The sequence below is a fragment of the Rhamphochromis longiceps genome, linkage group LG13, assembly GCF_057381845.1.
Source record: "Rhamphochromis longiceps isolate RC_006_pf linkage group LG13, R_longiceps_female_GT1.1, whole genome shotgun sequence".
Lineage (NCBI taxonomy): Eukaryota > Metazoa > Chordata > Actinopteri > Cichliformes > Cichlidae > Rhamphochromis > Rhamphochromis longiceps.
The window spans coordinates 11,277,960-11,298,682 of NC_140569.1; the positions used below are offsets into that span (position 1 = coordinate 11,277,960).

Consider the following 20,723-nt stretch of genomic DNA (forward strand, 5'->3'; position numbering starts at 1 on the left):
TAGTACCCTTCACCTTGCGATGTGTTAGTTTAAACACAGTATATCCAGATAATTATAGATCCTCAGTGCCAAATTGTTTACAGTGAGTAGGGCTGATCTATATAAAAACTACTGAACGTATGTTTACTGTAAATTATAATATGTGGGTGAGGTCTGGTACTGAAGCAATAACACTGAGATTGCATCCTCATGAAAAACAGCATGAGTGTTATTTAAAAACTGAGTGGAAGATCAGGCAACATGCAAAGCTGAGTGTATATCGTTGCCTGTTTAGGTCCAAATTTATTTCTGTGTCTGTGTATCTTACTGCATTTTATAGACAGCAGAGCTGGGATGTTGGTTTGCATTATTCATTCAATCTGACCCTATTACAGCTTAAGCTGTCTGTAAACCCAAGCCCTCTATGGCCTTGTTTTAACATCTGGAGATTAACCAGAAACACTGCTAGCACCCCAACATGCCCACTGATGTCACTTATTAGGGACACCCTCAAATGTAAGCCGTCTTCATGATAATGCTCAGCGCCGGGCAGCAATTTTTCCTGTGACCATGTCCACCCCCTACTGGCCTAACCCTACCACACTTAAATTACACAATATTCTTATTTTAAAAAAGGTTTCCTTATTTGGGAAAAAACGTCAACAAAAAACAACAACAACAACAACAACAAAAAAAGACACAAACACTAAACCAGGGGTGGGGAACTCCAGGCCTCAAGGGCTGCTGTCCTGCAGGTTTTAGATATCACCCTGGGTCAACACACCTGAATCAAATGATTATTTCATTACAAGTCCTCTGGAGAACTTCAAGACATGTTGAGGAGGTAATTCAGCTGTTTAGATCAGCTGTTTTGGATCAAGGACACACCTAAAACCTGCAGGACACTGGCCCTTGAGGCCTGGAGCTCCCCCACCCCTGCACTAAATGATGACATGAATGTGAAGCCTGAATGCGAATATAAAGCCTGCTCTCTCAGGGTTGTAGAAAGTGAAAAATTCAGTGAACTGCTTTTGAAACTGTGGTATTACATCTAGAGGTTTTAGAGAGTATTTGCAGAACTATATATCAGAACATACATTTTCTACTTGTTAATATCAGCATAAAGCCATTACTAAACATTTGTATTGCTTTTGTTGTTATTTCAGTCCCAGGGCTACTTTTGGATCACCACAAAATTAAAATTCCACTGAAGATATCTTTATTCATAAGAGAAATTTGTAAATTTAAGGAAACAGCAGACTAATTTACTTTTCCACATTTACTTCTGTTTTGTCTCTTACCTCCTATCCTCTCTTCAGCTTTGTGAGTGTCCACAGGTTTGGCAGATGACTCTTTGGAGGAAGTGACCCCATCCGTGACTTTGCTCTCCCCTGATTTAGTGTGGCTGGGGGATCTATGTGCCTTTGTTGGGGTCTTACTGGGAGATTTGGTTGTGGCTGTGGTGCTAGCGGTTTCACCAGTCGATGGTTTCTTGCTGAGTTGGAGGCCAATGGTGAACTTTTCATGCTAAAGGGAGAAGAAGAAATGGACACATAAAATGAATAGCCATATATGTAGTACAATGCAACTGTGAAACATGATCATGTTAGGACAAAGGTCCTCACCTTTAGAGCTTCCTCAGGCACAGTGAGTTCTCCTCTCACCACCGTAAACAGATTGGTATGTGAAACAGAAAGGTTAAGGAAATACGGGTCACCATACAACTATGACATGATTACAGACACTAATGCAAGCCCACAGGTGGGGAAGCACAAATGAGGTAAGGACCTGCACAACCAGGTTTAAAAAAATACAAAGTAAAACTAATTTAAATGATTCTAATATTTTCCCTATTTTAATTAGAAAATAATAATAATCTAAAAATGCTAATCTATTGAAAGAAATTATTCATAATTCCCTATGTATTGTTATAGATTGATAAAAGTTATGGGGTGTCAGGCATGAGCTGTTTTGGCTTCTGTGATGGGGCATGACACAAACTGTTTAAGAACTGATACACTACTGCAAGTTTTGAACACAACTATGTTTCTAGGTCACAACACAAGTTTGGCACCTTGGTGAGAATAAAAAAATTTTCCTCAGCATGTTCTCTAAATGGTGAACATATTGCTGGTTGTGTGAGGGGTGAACAGATTAGTGAAGGATATCATATCCAAACCTCAGCTTGTCCTCTAACTTTAGAGTGATGTACATCTGCTCCTGAATGCGGACATCGTTTACAAAGGTCTGCAGAGAGAGGGTACAGAAAGGCGGTTATTTAAAGAAATAGTCACAGTAAAATTCCAAAAATAACATGTGCTTTAGTACTTTAAGTACTATGGTTGACATCTTTCTTTCTTTATATTTATTTCCTTTTCATCAACAATTAACATCCTAATGTTTAATGTTTTTTTTTAATATACAGCCATTATAAATCACAAAAGCTCACAGCAGGGACAGTAAGTAAAGTAAGTAAAGTTTATTTATTAAGCGCTTTTCATAGACAGGTAGTCACAAAGCGCTGCACACAGAGATTAAAATAAACAGTACGATAAATAGCAAAATGCACAATATACACAATATAGAGTTTACAGCTTGCTTGGTCTAACCAACAGTTCAACATGTAAAGATATTCAGGTTAATAACATTCAATACAGGACATGACAAAGCTTCAGATTCATAAAGTAAGCTAAAAACAGATGATGTTCAGCATTTTTGCAAAAACAAATACATCACTCAGCCATCTATGTCTCTAGCTTGTTAAGAGGTTAAACTAATGGATGGATAAAATGATTAACCGATTAGCAAAATAGCAACAGATTAATTTTCTAGTGATAAAATAATCAACTTAAGATTACAGCTCTAGTCTAAACAGCCTAAACAGTTTACAGTTTTAGGATTATGAAGCTAGGATAAACCAATCCGACAGATTTAAACACCAATAATAAACTTTCATATAGTCAACGGGGCTTCTTATATAGGAACCACGACTGGTCTGGATAGCGTGGATCAAATGCCAAAGCAAATGAAATCCTGTATTTCTTTGTTTTGTTTGGAGTTTTGCTTTCCATTTCTCTCCTTCTCATATCCCCACACAACCCTTTCACCCTTTTTTCTACTGTACAGCTCTGGGAAAGATCAGGTTTCACTGGATAGCCAATGAAAATCTATCACACTTGCACTGCTGTTGTAATAAAACATTCCTGTCTTCTCTCCAGTGAGATGAAATCCAAATATTTCAACAACACAGCTATGAAATGACTTCAGAAAGACAGTAAATGGTGACACTGTCCAAACATAGCTTTTCAGACCGTGGCAAACCTCAGTATATCCACTGACTCAGCAGGAGAAAACTTCCTCTAAATCCCGTCAAAGAAGCTGGACGGTTAATGACACAGCAGGAAGCGGCTCTGACTCTGGCTTCCTGTCTGAGAGCTAGAGAGGATGTGAGGGGCATTGTGCATATGTGTCTAATCTGGTGGGCTGTGACTGAGTACGAATCATTACACATGACTAACGCCATGTGGTAGCTGCGTGTAACCAAGTTTTACTGAGTCAAAGAGACAGAGAAACCAAGAATTACAAAAACGAATATAAATGTGTTCCCCATAATTCTCACATGCATCATGCTAACATCAATTATGGTGTTTGTTATGTGGTATTTTGGGATGAATGTACTGCTCGAATTTTGGTATGAACCAATTTAATCTATTCCAACTTGGGTATCACTATCCATTACCCTAAATATGCAAATAATTATGCTTTTCTCCACACATCTTTTATCTTATACCCAAAAACATTACGCATCTACAACAAACTTATTAAAAATTCACAAAACTTCGTGCAATAACAAAAATTTATAATGCTTATTCTTTATTTCATCTTCCACAATAGCATTCTTTCTGCCAGCTCACATGTTTACAATGTGTATTTCAAGTAGCATCAGAAAACACTGACAGCTTTTTTCTTCCATTGTCTTCTCATAAACCCTTTAGGGAGAGTTATTTAAATCAATCAAGGTAAGAAAACAGGTCCTAAAGATGTGTTTAATTGGCAAATTGACTCCTTAATTCATGTTCACATCACAGAGTTTGCCCTTAAGCAGCAATTTGCATAATTGGGTTTAGATTCAAATTGATCCAAGCCTTGATATGAATCTTGATTGACAAGGTGATTGATTAGCAGCAGAAAAGAAGTTCCCAATGACTTCCAGAAATAAACAAATCTCTGACCTCATCTCCATCTCTCCTACTTTTAACTTGACTATATTGAATGTTTTGTTTCTTTGTATCTATTGGTCTCTCTCTATTTCTCTCTATCCTTTTATTATCTTACTCCTCCCCATCTGTCATCCATCCTCTCCCCCTTTTCCCTTTGCTTTTTGACTCTGTATCCTCTTCTAGTCTTTTTATCTTGATGCTTACTTCTGTCCTTAGCATATTTTGGTGTTTGTACTCACCCCATTCAGACTGCCCAGATCCTTAACCTTGTGTTCATCAGTCCCAGGCTCGTAGTTGATGACAGCATGCTGCTTATCCACACTGCGCGACTTCAAACAAAAGGAAACAAACACAAAACATTAGCAAGTGGTAACAGCTGTTAATGTGATTATTGACATCTGGACCTCAAAATAATGTGTGATTGTTGGCTTTACTCTTCATGTTTGCTGTTGCACTCCAGCACAGATTCACAGGTTATTCACACTAAACATCAGGACAGTAACTGTTTCTTACATAAACGATTAGAATACTGTATGTCACTGAACCGGAGCCTTTGTGGAATTATCAGAATCCATGACAATGTCAAGAATGTAACTCTGAAGGTAAATATCAGGGTTACTGCATATGATATCTACTATCATATCAACTCTAAGCATATCAGCAGGTATTTCAATGTCTGTGTCGGGGCTCTTTGTAATCATTTGCATTTGTACACAGCTGTACACACACACACACACACACACACACACACACACACACACACACACACACACACACACACACACACACACACACACACAAAGTAGAAAAAGAGGAGCAGTGGAATAGTAACTGGAGATTGGAGGTAAAATATTGATTTTAAGCAGGCTGTTTGGAGGATAAACAATTTCCAGTAGAAACACTGCAACCTTCTGCATAGCTAAAAAAAAAAAAAAAAAAAAAAAAAAAGATGGCAAGAGCCTCGGAGAGAAATATGCTGTGGAATTTGGTAAATATGTCTCATGTACCAGTGCCACACAAATGTTTCATGTATCTGAAGAATTGCAATGACACTGACTGGTTAGCAAATTTGCTGCAGTCAGATATCTACTGCAAAACCCTAAATCTATAAAAATGCAAATAAAGCAGGACAACCTGGAATTATTTTGTGTGGAAATGTCAATGTTTCCATTTTAATTTTACTGTTTGAGATTGAAAAGTCTGCTGGATCTGGGGTTGATAGTAGGCAAGTCATTTCTCAATGATTAGCTCATCTGGGAGTGACCACATTTCTGTTGCCAGCCTTAAACCTCTCCAACGCTGACAAATACAGATGTTATATCCGGTAAATATGTGCACAAGCATAAACTCAGGCTCGTCTAAGGGCTTTAGGGTTGTGGAACCACAGAACCTCTTTCACTAACCTGTTGAATGCAAAATTTTAACAATGCAGATGTCACTGAAAAGAGGGCCCAAGGGCAGTGTTCAAAGAATCCATAACAATACACAAAGACACAGATGTCAACAGGACTGTATATACTCACAGAGGCGATTGGTGACGAAACACAGGTAACAACGAGATGCAAGTGGAAACAATCAAGCATAGGTGAAACAAATGATGGCAGGGCAGACAAATACAAAGGATGGAAACTATAAAAGTAACAGATACATTGGGCAACATTACAAATAGAACTAATAATGACTAAAAATAATCAAAGACTAAGTCATTTCTGCAATGAAGCAAGGCAGACAATAGTGAATTTATTCCACTGAAATCAGCCAGTGCTGATTATGGGAGCTGAATCTGATATTCAGTTCTCATATGACTTTCCTATAAGCCATTCACTCCTTGTTTAAACAAAGAAACATGCTCGTGGTGAAGAAAAAATGTTAAGATAAAGCTGCAAGGCTTAGTAAAACCAAGGGAAGCAACTCCAGAGGGCCAACTGTGAAAGCGATTACTTTAGTGAGATTAGGCTAGATCAAACAGGATAGAGACCAGCTGAGCTGCTCATTGTACAGGAGAGAGGACTCATGCTGCTATACTCAGACGCACTGACAACCAACAGAACATATGCAGAGCCAAGCCACGTCCTCAAAATGTTTAATTCAGGAAAAATCATTTGTAGAGGTTAAATTAATATCATAGTTTGGTGTTACTCTATTCACTAAACACCTTCTCTGTTCAATAAGAAAATAAGAGCTAGGCGCTTCGGATCATTATCCTTAGTTTGCAAATACCATGACTGTCAAAAGCAATGTAGCACAAACAGTATGACTGATGGGAAAAACAAGCCAATTCTTCAAGCTGACAACACAACATCTACAAAACACTTACGCAGACCACTCAAGCAACTGTGTGATAAATTCTGTCATATATTCACTTGTATTTTGATATTCTATCTGTGAGTGTGCATTCCAGTTTTATTTGGTGCATGACACAAGCAGCCTTAAACCATGTGATGATGCCTTGGCTTGTTAAAACAGTCACATGGAGGGTAACTGTAAGCCGCTTCTCATGTGCTGTCCAAGTACACAAAACCAATGTCTGTAACTTGGAATAGTTCCCTTATCTTTCTCTGGTTCCAAACACATCAGAGGGATAGAATTACAAGAAGACACACAGAAAGAAAAATCCACATCCAATCCACATACAGAACCCGAAGACATGCAGGTCATCAAAAACACATTAAGAAACCACTTGAAGAAAAGAAAGAGATCTTTTACAACTCAAAGCAAAGCAAACAACCTGTATTACTTAAGCACTGAAGGCTGTGAGAAACCAGATTGTAAAGGCGTAATACGATACCATCTGAACAGCAAGTAGTTTCCAAGTTTTATGGATGCAAAGACATTAGTAAGATATCACCGAGTTTGTTTTATAACATATCATTTTTAAATATTTTTCCATAAAAGTTGTACACACATACATATGTATCTCAACTTTAGTCTCTGCTTCATATGCATTTCACTCAACGCATGACATCTAAATTATTTTAGCCACATAACGCTTAGAGTCCTTTGTGTTTTAGCATTAGCTAATCTACACTATTAAACTATGAAAATTAGATTTGATTATCTGAACATTTATCATTTAACTAATACAAATTACACACAGAAAATCTAATTTTCAGTGTTGTATAGAGGTTTTGTACTGAAAACAGAAACTAAAAGCAGACAGAAGCGTATGTGTGATGCATAATGTAAACAGTGAACAGAAAATGTCTGCTGACTCAGGATCAGTGAGTCCTAAACAAATGTGTTTTTGACAATCATACTTTCTGACAGGCACTGGTGGCAGTGAAAAGTTCTCTAAAAATGTAATGTCATAACTGGAGTCCTGTAGCCATGGATGAATACTCTATCCACAACAACACACATCAGAAAAGATCTAACTCAAGAGGTATCTGCCCCACTTTCTATTATTAGTGCAGTGACCAGAGGTACACATGAGCATGCACGTGGTCTCTCTGGATGCATGCACAGCTGCAGCGACATCAGCATACAGACATATAAATCAACCTCTGCTACTTTAAGAGCAGCAGCATGAGCATTGTGTGCTATTGTTGTTCAATCCTTGGTACAGTTATTGCACTGTCCAATGAAACAGGTCAATGTGAACTCCGCAGCTTACTTCTAAGGCTGCGAAAAATCTATGTGTACAGCAGTTTTAATGATCTCTAAACAGTAAAATCAAACACGATTGTTTTATTGGGGCTTTTTTCAGTGAAAAAAAAGAGGCATATCAAATGTCTTTACCTGTAGCATGAGCTCACAGTCATCCCGGCCGACAAAGATCATTTCCCGTGGGAGTCGGTGGCGAGTCCCACCGCTGCTAACCAGAAACCAGGAGGTCACGCTCATCTTTGTACCCTGCAGCAGCCTCTCATGCAAACCTCCTGGAAAGAAACATGCAGAAGTGTAAGTAAACTGTTATTCGGTGACCACATTTTAGATGTGGTTGAATCCACACCAAATTACCCACTCAGCAAAAAATATTTGTATAGAATTCAAATTCATAGGTTACAGCTGTAATCCTGGCATTTTTCCTCATAATCCAGAGCCAGTCCCCCCCCCAAGAAAACACCTCTTCTTAGAATCAACCTAAGTCTTACCGTCTAAATAAATGTTGATACATCATATTTCAGAAATGAAATCTACGAATATGTGTAGATAATTTTTATAAAAACAGTATATAAACAACAGTGGGAGGAATTGTTTTGTACCAACAGTATTATTTAAAATAACAGATTGTAATAAAAAAGAATGAAAAATGTGTTTGTTACCATACCCTGTGGAGATCACTGATCAAGGTTTAACTTATCAGTGCACCACAGTATTCAAAAACAGAACTCTTTATTAACGTACATGTAATCTGAATGTATGCAAAAGTAAGTCATAATTTGAATGAAATATGCTGGTGAACTCTACTACACACCTCTGCTCCAGGTAGCTCACTGCAGATTGACCACTGACAGCAAAACACAGCTACGCCATCCTGAAAAAGATGAAGAACCAACATTTTTGTTTTCTTCTTTTTCATTTATTCTCACAGATTCAGGCAATCATAGATTTTCTATCATCATGGAAAATTGGTAACCTCATATGACAGAAAAGATCATGACGACATCAGAGAAGATGAGAAAAAGTCTTTCACAACTCTTTCCATCTTCATTTTGTTTTGCTCCAAGGGGGAATGAGATCGAGTGGGCGGTCTTGCAATGTGATGCCTCTGTCTACGCCTGGAAATGAACACTGGGCCAGCCAGTAAGATACATCCTCTCTCTCTCTTTCTCTCTCTCTGTGCCTGCCTTGATCACTGCCAGATGTTAGAGGAGGAAGTGATGTAGATTTGTTGGCTGGCCGGCCCATCAGGACATTCATTTTCCCTCCTGCCTCCCTCCTCCCCTTGCTCTCCTTCAGATGAGCTGAAAACGAGGTCAAAGCCAGCCACTCTTACTTTCTAACTGCCTAGACCTGAAACTACAGCATTAAGGAGATCTAACTGATGGGCTGTTGACCTCTATACCTATTTTTAAACTGATTGAGCATGCTAGAAGTTTGTTTTGAGCAACAGACTGAGTGACTGTTCCTGTCTGAATAAGCAACAGGGTGTAAAATATGAGACTAAAGGGACATTTTAAACTCAATTTTAGCTGTAACTAATGTTGTACCAGCTATGAAATTCATTTTAACATACTGTTGTTCATGTGGGGTTTGGACGGTTCTAAAACATTTCCTAAGTAATTATTTCAAATTAAAAATAAGTTTCCAAGCTTTTGACATTAATTTGAAGTGGCACTCAAATAACCAGAGCTCTCTGTCATGTGTAGAAAGTGCCAAGAAAAGCCCATCAGAGTGGGAATTAAAGATTATTGAGCTAAGCTCTTGCTCACTTGACCTTTTAAGTACTTAGTATACCAACTCAATAATCTCTTGGGTAAAGTTTTAATCAACTGCACACCTCAGTTCTTGCATGACACTGTAGGAAATATGGGTTGGGAATAGGACTGTATCGTCAGCAGCTGTCTCTGATGTAAAACAGATCAGCTTTCATTCCAGTGACCACTCTGAATATCTGACAGCTTTACATGCTGAGTGAAAGATTTAATAGGAAAATTTAGAAACTTGGTAGGTACTCAAATACAAGTAATGTGCTGCAACAAGCTGCTATAGAGAGAAGCACTTTTGAAGATGTCACATTTTGACAACAGTGATTACATTCTCAAATCACTAAATCTGACTTATGATTTCTCTGCATTTTCACATGCAATTATCAGGAGCAAACATAAGTATTAAGCACCAACCAAATATAAAGTGATTTGCACAGCTTGTATTGGTCACTTCTGCGGAGAGGTGTTTTAGTCCTTTTGCAACTTTTAGCTCACCTCAAAGTTGAAAAGGTTTCACTTGAGACCCATCCAAGTCATGTTGCTAAGTGTTATTTTTTAACATAACTTCTCTTCCTTTTATTTTAGTATAGTAAACTCATGTTAACTGTGAAGTTAAAATAAAAGTAAACTAATTTAAAATGTTTTCATCTGCAAAATAAATAAGATTATTATCATATATTAAATCCAGCACCAGGGCTAATGATCAGATTCCAACTAATGATGTTCTGCTTACATTGCATGCTCCACCTGTTTGGCTAACAGGTGGCACAATTTGTATTGACAAACCTGCAGGTACATGTGAACATTATGTGGCAGATATTACAGATAATGGTGTTTGGATACACCACTAGTGCAACCAAACCTAGCAACAGAACTATAATTGTTTTTGGTTTCCTACTCGACTGTAACTAAAGCATCACAGAGCTGCCTGTCTCAGTAACCACTGCAAACTGTTATCAGAATGCAAGCCTAATGAGAATGTGGTTAAATAGTCTGGATGCAATCCATACCAGTCTCCTTTATGGTGCCATTAAAAAGAAAAAAATCTTCTCACTATTACACATGAAAGACGTAGCACAGATGGAGGAATGCAGTGGTAGGTCTGAAGAAGGACACACAGCTGAGAGGGAAATATTATCAGTTCTGCATGTAGTCTTTTCCTTCTCTATAATAAAAACGGTGAGTGCGAGTGCATCCAAATAACAATATTAGAAATATTAGAAAAGTCCTTGTGTTTTGGACAGCTAGTCTGACATATCATGCAATATAAGGCACTGCATGGGCAATTCACAAAGCACTAATGTGTAACGTGTAGCCAAAAGAAGGACAAAAATATTTCATTGTTTACATATTTAAACAAACTTGTGGGGATAAGTTAATTGGATAATCCAAATTGCCACTAGGTGTGAATGTGAGTGTGAATGTGGGTGTGAATGGTTGTCTGTCCCTATGTGTTAGCCCTGCGACAGACTGGCGACCTGTCCAGGGTGTACCCTGCCTCTCGCCCTATGACAGCTGGGATAGGCTCCAGCACCCCCCGCGACCCTGAAAAGGATAAGCGGAAGTGAATGGATGGATACATATTTAAACACATTGTTTATATATGTAAACACTGGAGTGGCGATGTAGCACGTTTTCAGCAGCATTTTCTACTAGGGCTAATAAGGAGGAATAGTGACTCATGGGTTTTGAAAGGAATTTCCCCACCCCCGACCTGCACTTATACTATCTCCAACGCACTCAATCTCACACACACACACATCCGCAAGGACTGAAACAGGAGGATTATTCTAAGATGACTGTGAATTCTTTGTATAGAGGAGATGGCAGAGGAGATACAGGAAGCATGTGCAGCGCCCCTCGCTGCAGACACTCATCTTTGCATCCACAGAGCACAATTAGGTGATTTTTGATAGGCTGAAATGAATTAAAAAACATTTGTTATCTATAGCGAGGCTGCTCGCTGACTTTTGGAAAATCCAATTTAACTGCACTTGTATTTCGTATGTATTTCGGACCAGAAAAAGTTATACAAATAGCCTTTTATCCTTTCAACAATTCAAACCTCCTCCTTTGACATGAATTACCCAATCATAAACGCTGGCTGAAGGGCGGCAGGAAGTGATGTCAGTGAGCACTAGTTTATTTACTGGCATCACCTAATATGATTTTTTTTTTTGGTACTGGCCTGCTACTCTCCACGTAGCATCTGGCTGGAGTGTGCGTTCCAGGATGATGCAACAGCTGGGTAACCATTAGAAAACACTCATCTGCTTCTCCTCTCTAACTTTCCAGATGTCACATCAACTGGCACAACCATGACAGCTGACTCGCACCACATCACACACAGAGACATCACACACACATATGTCCTACGCAAACGAAGCGACAGACAGTAAGAGGGAGAGGACGAAGGGGAAAGAGATGGGATGAGCACAGAGAGACAACTCATTCTTTCGTCACACTCATTTCCACATGGTCTTATGATAAGAGCCAAACTTAGTACTTCTAAGGGCGTGGTTGCATGCCTGCATTTATAGCCTGTATCTGACAACAGTTAAATAAAATACGAAAATAATAATAATAATAATAATAATAATAATAATAATAGTCACATTTGTTGCTTATTCACTGGGATCAATCAAAGTAATTACATTTAAAAAACCTTTCAGGCACTCGTTGCTTTGATTTTTTATGTCTGGTTGGTATTTGTCTGGCAGACATGAGACAATGCATCTAATGTTTACAACAGCCGAGGCTGATTGTCCAAATATAAACAGCACTCAGTAGTTACAGTAGCTTCAGCACTTACAGGCCCTTAGGCTAAACGGACAAAGAACAGAGCAATAGCTGTACTAAATTAAACTCTGGTCACTCTGACTGATAGTATAACCAATATTGTAGCTTCACAAAGAAAGCAAAGATGGTATGTGATGTTCTGGAGTACCTTGAAGGTATAAAACCAATAAAAGAAAGTATACTGGCAGACAAAACAAACAGCAAAGAAGCCTATTCTTTCAATAACACCAATGGAAGATCTGTGAGGGCTTTCAGATCAATGTCAATAAATAATAGGTCAGAGACGCTGAATCAGTCTCGCAAGCTTAGTTATGTTTTTGTGCAAAGAGTGCAAAGGACCCTGAGGGGTGCAAATCAGGTGAACGAACTCAAGACAAGATGGTAACCTTTGGACAAACAGACAAAGGCTTTTCTATCCCCCAATGGCTTAGTCGACTACATACATACAGACATGAAAGCATGTAGTGGAGAACTACAATCTATTGTTCTTCTAAAAACGAGACAAAAGGAGTATCCCAGCTCTTGTTGTGATATAATAATATACCAGACAATTTCCACAAGAAAAAAGATTCTGTCCATAATATGAGATAGGTTTTGTTGCTTATGGGAAAAAAATTTTTTTATGTTTTTATTTCCTTTTAAAGTTTTCCAATGGTGACCACTTGTTTTTAATAGAATTTACATTCAATAATTTTTAAAACATGATAATTGAAATAAAATAACTGTGGAGCATTTTGTTTCACGATAATGCTCTTATTTTGTTTTTCAGCAAAATCTCCTCCTTTCAAATTCCTTCCCCGCCAGGCAATGACAGATTTAGTGCACATTTATTTATGTTTTCAATTTAGATTTATTTAATTCTAATAAAAGTACCAAGAAATCCTATTTTAGAAAGACTATTTTTTCCCAAACTCAAGGCAAAATTGGATTAATTAGTTGTGATCTCAACACTGACAAAAATAATAAACATTACAGCTCTAGAAACTAAGTTTTATTGTGTTGCACAGAATATAATGCACCATTCTAATACATGAGTATGACACCGTTGTCAAACATGTTTACAGTCTAATGTCTAATGTAAGAGAAATAAGTCTATCGGTATCGGTCCAAAGCACTAAGTTACAACACTTTGAATAACAAAGGCAACCAGTCAATAAATTAGATTTTATTTAAGAATAATTCAATGATATGGTACATCAAAAATGTTCTTAAGAGAACACAAAAGAAGAAGCTATGGCTGATTCAGACATACCATTCTGTGATATTTTATTGTTTGTGACATGACATTGGCTTGCTTTAACTTCTTCTAATATAGGAAGAATAGCCAGTAAAATCAAAACACTGCCTTTCCAAATTATGTTAAAAGGTACCTCATCACAGTCTGATATAAAGCCGGATTCTACAGAGTATATTTTGACATCCATAATAAACACTTTGGGTTTATCATCATAAAAAGGCTGAATGCAGTCTGACAGTGTGTATTTCAGCCAAGGATGCTCTTCCAACATCCAAACCCTGCTTAAACACCAGGAGCAAAAAAAACAAAAAAAAACAAGAACTAAGCCAAATGAGAATCTTTTAGACACACATGCACACGCGCACGCGCACACACACACATGTACATCTAAAGTAAACAAGTGTTTAATATTCCATTTAATCTCAAACTGAATTATATATATCGAACAAAATCATAAGTATGTATTGGCATGTAAGACCTTTCTAAACATTTTTTAAGGCTATACTCATGCTTTCTTAAATATAAATGTAAATATTAGTATAAATACTTTGTGACAATAAATAACTCAAGAATAATCAACTGCCTCTCCAGTGACTTTATCGTCCTATGGATCGCCCTGCCCTGCTGTTTGTGTTCTTTATCTGCAGTTTTAGTGAGCTCAGTAACGATGCACATAAACCAGCATTCTACTAGCTGGTTGTGGTTAAAAGTGGTCAGCTTACAGCATATCTCCAAAGTAGAAGGAGGACTACCATCATGGTGAAGTTAACACTGAATCTAACTGAGAGATAAAAGACTGACTGGAGAGACAGTAACTAATCAGTCTGCTAGCAGGAAAGCACAAGGTACTGCTGACTGTCAAAATCAGATCAAGGTGATTGCTCACTAGCTCTGTTACATGGATATATAATTTTTAAAAACACATTGAACTGCCATATATAACTGGCTGGCCTTTAATATCAAGCAGCAACATGCCAGTGTGGTAAAGTTCACCCAAAAAGTTTGGTGAGAGAAATCCTAATATTCTGCTCTAATTGGTAGCATTAGCTGATAACCTTGAACTGCCAGAATAACTGCCATATTTTACCACTGTGGTTAATAAAGTAATGTAAATGTGTATGTAAAAACCGGACTTCATTCTTACATATCTTACCTGGTTCAAAAATAGACTATATACCCACATTAATCTAATGTGACAGAGTCATAGCACCATGGAAGGACATAATAAATCATTATGGGCAGTGTAAGTCAGCAGAAACTTGGGTGCGCGTGTGCAGCTATGGCTATGTGTAGTTGATGTGGCTTTTACATGCAGCATGTGGGTGAAAAAGAAACAGTCCAATGCAGCAGAAAAGACCATATGGTGTAGAAAAGCAGCCACACACACACACCACATGAGCCATCGGCAAGAGGAACAAACAAGCAAACACCATCATTTAGCCAGCATCCATCCTGACTGTTTCAGTGTTGTTACCAAACACAACCCAGCACACCCTGGCCATAAGACATAAACCCACCACATGCTTAGTGACCCTTGTGTTCAAAATGAACTATAGCCCTACTGATGGAAATTTAACCTTTATAGAACATGAAGAACAGGATTAATGGGAAAAACAACAGTATTATTCATGTTGAGTGGAAGGAGGAACATCAGCACCCTGGGCAATCCTTACAGTAATATAGATATGCTGAAAAAGAGATTATTAATAATCCAAGAGAGTTAATGATGCACATGCCCTGAAGCATAGTCATTTTCATGTGACTCATTCTCTGGAGCATGGGTACACTACATTTTTCAGAAACAAGGTCTGGAGGCAGCTTTCTAATAGGGAATAAGAAAAATAAATTGTAAATGAAAAAAAAAACAACACAAATTACCTATTAAACTTCCAGAAATAAATATTTAATTACAAAAACCTGAAACTTTTAACTAACTAATTATTCATGTAGATAGTTTTACCTATTTTAGCATCAAGAGGGCACAACATATAAACTCCATTTACATAAAAAACATATTGCAGTCATTTCAAATATACCTTCGGTCTGATGACTGCTCTAATGGCCCCGCATAGCCCCTGCTGAGCAGATAATGACTAACCCATGGCCCTTTAACAGGAACATTAGTATTTGGCCAACCCTGCCACTTTGATTATGGTGCCAACATTTATCCTGGCTGTAGCAATAGCTTCAGTAGCAGATAAAAATAGTGAACTCTCTCACTCTTGCACTTAGAAGGGAAAAAAACATAAACATTAGCATAACAGGACAATCAGGAGTTGGCAGAGGGAAAGATGAGAATAGAACATGTTCAAATATAAGATTGATATCTAGTGGAAAGAAGTATCAAATGAAGGAAACTCAGAGGGGAGTATGTTACACCCCAAAACAGATGTGTAATTTCTCTTTCTGTGAGAGGTTAAATGGCTTTTTTTTTTTTTTTTTTAAATCAGACACACCCTTGATGTTCCATAACAAGGGAGAGGCTGATGATTGTATATATAAAATGCTCCAAGCTTGTTTTGGGGTATTTTGTCTGGTATACTGTGCTGTCTCTCCCAATTTGTAACCACAGACTTCGCTATTCACCTCTCTTGTTTTTCCCTCTGACACCACACGCCAGCATGAGCGTTACCAGGCAAGGCTATGTGAATGTCATAACCCTTTTAACGTTTCTACTCTGGCAGATTACAAAACTGAGATTCACTTCTATTTTTAGCTACAGGCTCCCAAATACAAAACTTTTAACAACATCTTAAATACAACTGAATACAATCAGATACTAAGTTCAAGACTGGCTTGTTTTCTGTCACACATAACACTCCTGGGCCACTGAAGTAAAATGAACTCACTTCCTAAACTTCCTACTATACACAATGGCCGTGGGCAGGCTGAGTAAGAGTCTCCAAAAATGTCCCCAACTTGAAACTAGAATTGAAAATATTACTGAAGGATATACTATATGCATACAAATTACTCTTTGAACAGCAGATTGAGTTAAGATGCTGAGAAAGAATATCAGGGCGAAAAAGCGGGATTTCAATGAGTATGGTAATTTACAGCAGTGCACATTAAATGTGAGTTGATCAAACAGCACTGATAGTCGAATTACTGCAAGAAGCTTCTAGATTTTCTTTCTAAAGAAAAATAAAACTCAAAAAAGCTATGTTTTAAGTGTAATAGATAAGTCTGTAGTCAGGCTCGGCTGTAGTTTAGCTTCAGTCAGTTTGCTGCTTCCTCTCCGAAAGTGCAGCAACCGTCCTGTGACACTGACACAGTTTTTAAAAATGCAACCGCCAGTGGAGCCAACAACCCTGCTGGCAGCCACATTTGTGGGGAGAACACAGGAAGAAGGCGGAAAAAGGGGAGAAAAGGGAAAAGGAGCAAAACTGGATTGGATGGTATTATCTGCACATTCTTTTGGCTCGAACCCAAGAAATTTGAATTCTTACAGCTGAGGGAGGAGACTAGCAAGATACACTGATGTCAAACACGTAGCTGTCAAAGAACATCTAATCGGGTTATAAACTCAGACCAGAGCTGCAAGTGACTTTCACCAGCACCTTTGAGTCTACTGGATGAAATTAAAGGGCATAATATAGCTGATTACATAAAATAAAACAGCTTCTAATGCTGTGAATATAAATATTAATTTTAAATGTTTTGAACAGTTGTGAGGCTTTGATTGATATGCATCTGCCTCTGGCATTTGTGCTAAATTGGTAACAGTAATTAAACAATAATTACAATATTTTTGCATTGATTTCTAGCGTCAAGTACCGTTTGCTTATGAACAGCCTGTCAAGAGTTATCAAATTACCATATGGCATTTAAACTAAAGCATTTGCTTCTATTTTCAAAAGTTTTACAGCTAATGTGATGATGACAGCAAAAAAAAAATCAAACTCAACACAAAGAGAGCGGATGCATGCAGGCCAGCTACATCTGCCCCACGAAAACAAAGCCTCCACACAGAAGAAGAGGAGGGGGGTCCGTTATCGGAAAACACTCGGCAGTTGTCTTACTTAGAGCAAAACCTGCCCATAAAATCTACCTCTTAGACAATACAGACTAAAAGAAGACCCGAGGGGTAGCATGTTTCCACTAAGATAAACAAAGCGTTCAGTGTGACCGATCTTCATTGATGTGCATCTTGTCTCGATTAGCCTCTGTCTGGCTACAAAAGGATGCAACTACTGGATAAAATCAGGTCAGTAGTAAACAATAGTATTGATCTGGAGTGAAGCAGTATGTGGCCGGTGTTTTTACAAGGGCAGCAAAGTGGCTATAGTCTGTGCGGCTTACAAAGGTGGAGCAGGGTGGGCTTGTCATGCCGCTGCTGACAATAGTAGCCATCCCGTTAGCCAAGAGGGAGTCAGACCAGTCTGCTTAGTCGTTACAAGAGCCGGAGTGTTTTTTGTTTCCTAAATTTTACTCAGATTTAATGCAGGTTTAATGGTTTGAAAATTTGGGGGAATTTTCTATGAGCTCACTGAAAGAGGAAACTGACATCAGTGGACTGCAGAAGGAAAGAAAAAGCGACTCTTTATATTTTTTGTCTGCCGCAAACTTCACGTGAGTAACGGTCAACCACCTAGCTAAAACCATACTACGGACTGTCCACTGTATACTGTTCGCTAAGAAAAAAAATCAAGTACACTCCACACTTACCCTTTCCTTAAAGATGTTTTTTGCTCTGTGACTGCGTGTGGAGCCCAGCCCTGTCGTTGCTGCAGTTCAGTCTGGCTCTATGCGGTGGCCTTCTCTTCCTCCGTTGCTCAGCAATAAGCTACTGACTCCCTGCAAAACAGCGGCGAGCGGACCAGCATCCTGAAAGAGGCGTCGAAGTGGCAAATAGGCCAATCGCTGCCTCCGGTCAGACGTTTCAAAATAAATGTCAAAGAGACAACAGGATACTCAGATTTGCGAGTTGAGGCGTCGATCATTATTTAAGTGGTGTTTTAAGTTGTTGTTGTTGTTTTTTTTTTGTTTTTTTTAAATAAACTTTATTTAACAAACAATGAGTATACAACATACGAACAGATGAAGTATACAAAACAACAGAACATGAACACACAAAGCCAGGGGTAAAAGAAAAAGGTAACAATTATAAGAATACACGCAAAAATTCACATACATAAATTGTTTTGAGAGCCTTTTTGTTGGTGGAATCTGATATTGATTGTATGTACATTTCCACATCCTTAAAATAATGACAGAAATATGGTGTTTTGTTAGTAAACTTACATTTATGGATATAAAATTTAGCTAAAAGTATTAACAAATTTATCATAAAAAAAACATTTATCATGCTTCTTGGGGAACTTAAAGAAACAGAATAAAACATTTTCCCATCGTAAAGAAAACTCCCTTAATGGTGTTTTAAGTTGTATTCATACGCTGTCACGGTATAGAAATCTGCTTCCGCTAAAAGGAACTTGAGGTAGTTTTTAAAAATTTTTATTGCTATTCTTAGTCATCATTTCAGGGTGTTTTCCCCCCTCAAAATTAACTGGAAATTTTACGTTATTTTCTCGATTTATGTCATTTTGGAGTTATTTTCTCTGACTTTTTTCAGATAAAAACCTGCCATTTTGATATATGGATGGCAAATAATGTTGGGTTTTTTAGTGGTAGAAACGGGCTTCCATAGTAGATAGCAATTTTTCAGTTTTGTTTTTTGTGATGTGATGTGATTGTGATGTTTTTAGTTTGCAAAAAGAATAGGTTGAAAAGAATGTACAGAATGTATGGTAATAAAAAATGGTAAATGATAAAGTTCATGAAACATCCTTCTTATTAGAGAAATTAGGATTAAAAGACAGCATTCATTCAACATTCAGACAGCAGTTCACCCCGAGTGATTGTGTCACTGCCAAACAAGCCTGTCAAGTATGGCCTAAAGATCTGTTTGTGATACGCATCCCCTATGCAATCTGAAATGGTTAACATAGGGAAACGAAAATGGAAAGAAAGGATAGAAGTTGATAAGAATCTGGGTGAAACCATTGTCCAGCAGTTGTGTAGTAGATTCAGAAAGACAAGAAGCAACACTGGCACAGATAATTTTTTTCCTCCAGTGTACTCTTTCACCATGCCTCCTGGAGACACTTTTGTGGGGACTCTACATACATCCTTTATCTGATGAAGGCTTCTGAGTCCAGGGAGGCTTACAGCACACAGTTTGCATTCAGTGGCAGCTTTACCATAGTCAGCTATGTCAGCAGAAAGAAATGGCTGTTGTACTCCTGAGCACGATGTATCACAACAAAATGGGGGATGAAAATACCAGAAAAGGGAAAAAACACTAATTAATCACATTTTATAACTAGACCAAAGGAGGTATAGATACTATGGACAAGATGGTTGGCACCTTAACCTGCAAGTGTAAAACATAGAGATGGCCCATGGTGCTGTGTTACAACTTCACATTGAATTCAACAATGGTATTATCTGTGCTTGACAGGTCTTTCTCATTGAGCTCTCAAAGCAGCTTGCGACAACACATATGAAAAAATGAGTAGAAAGTTGCCCTCTGACTGCAAGGTGTGCAGTTTAAGTTCCCCAGAAAGCTTTTAAATTACTTATTTATTTATTTGTGTATTTGATACTGAAATAAACTTAATATTCAGAACCACGCGCACAACTATAATCTCACGATCACCTGAGTTACACCAGAGGTTCAACCAAAGTCCTTCTCTCATGAGTTTCAACTAAAAAGTTCAATATGTTGTTCTAACTTATAAAGCCATATTGTGTGCATTGTGTACCTATCGATCCTTTTATATTTTGGGATATGTGAAACCATTCTTCGGCAAAATATGCATGTAATAACCTGTGTGTATTTTGAATAATTTATTATGTGGGGAAAGTAAAAAAAAAGAAAAAGAAAAAAAAAGAAACTTGTATTTACAGTAATACCATATTTATGGAATTACTGTACTCTAGATTCAATGCTACTAAAAGCATTATAGAGATAAAGACTGATATCATAGATTAAATTATTAAAAATATAAGTAAGAAAGACATGACGAGTCATTTTAAAGCCATAAACCACTATAGCACTTTCCCAATAAAATTCCAAGCTCTTGCATCCTGTTAGGAATGAATGCATTTCAG

The 20,723-nt window shown here is 37.8% G+C and overlaps 1 protein-coding gene across 6 annotated transcripts in view; it reads right to left on the reverse strand.

Moving 5' to 3' along the window:
* Nucleotides 1-18,431, reverse strand: part of cep170aa (centrosomal protein 170Aa) — a 39,250-nt gene extending 20,819 nt beyond the window's left edge. For all 6 annotated transcript variants that reach the window (XM_085427602.1, XM_085427601.1, XM_085427599.1 and 3 more), the window contains exons 1-7: nucleotides 18,276-18,431; nucleotides 8,617-8,676; nucleotides 7,938-8,077; nucleotides 4,439-4,528; nucleotides 2,145-2,226; nucleotides 1,605-1,660; nucleotides 1,281-1,506 (exon numbers count right to left, since the gene is read on the reverse strand). In XM_085427602.1, the coding sequence (XP_085283728.1) occupies nucleotides 1,281-1,506; nucleotides 1,605-1,660; nucleotides 2,145-2,226; nucleotides 4,439-4,528; nucleotides 7,938-8,042 (559 nt within the window). In that variant the 5' untranslated portion in view covers nucleotides 8,043-8,077; nucleotides 8,617-8,676; nucleotides 18,276-18,431. The remainder of the gene's footprint in view (nucleotides 1-1,280; nucleotides 1,507-1,604; nucleotides 1,661-2,144; nucleotides 2,227-4,438; nucleotides 4,529-7,937; nucleotides 8,078-8,616; nucleotides 8,677-18,275) is intronic.
* Between the last annotated feature and the right edge of the window lie 2,292 nt (nucleotides 18,432-20,723).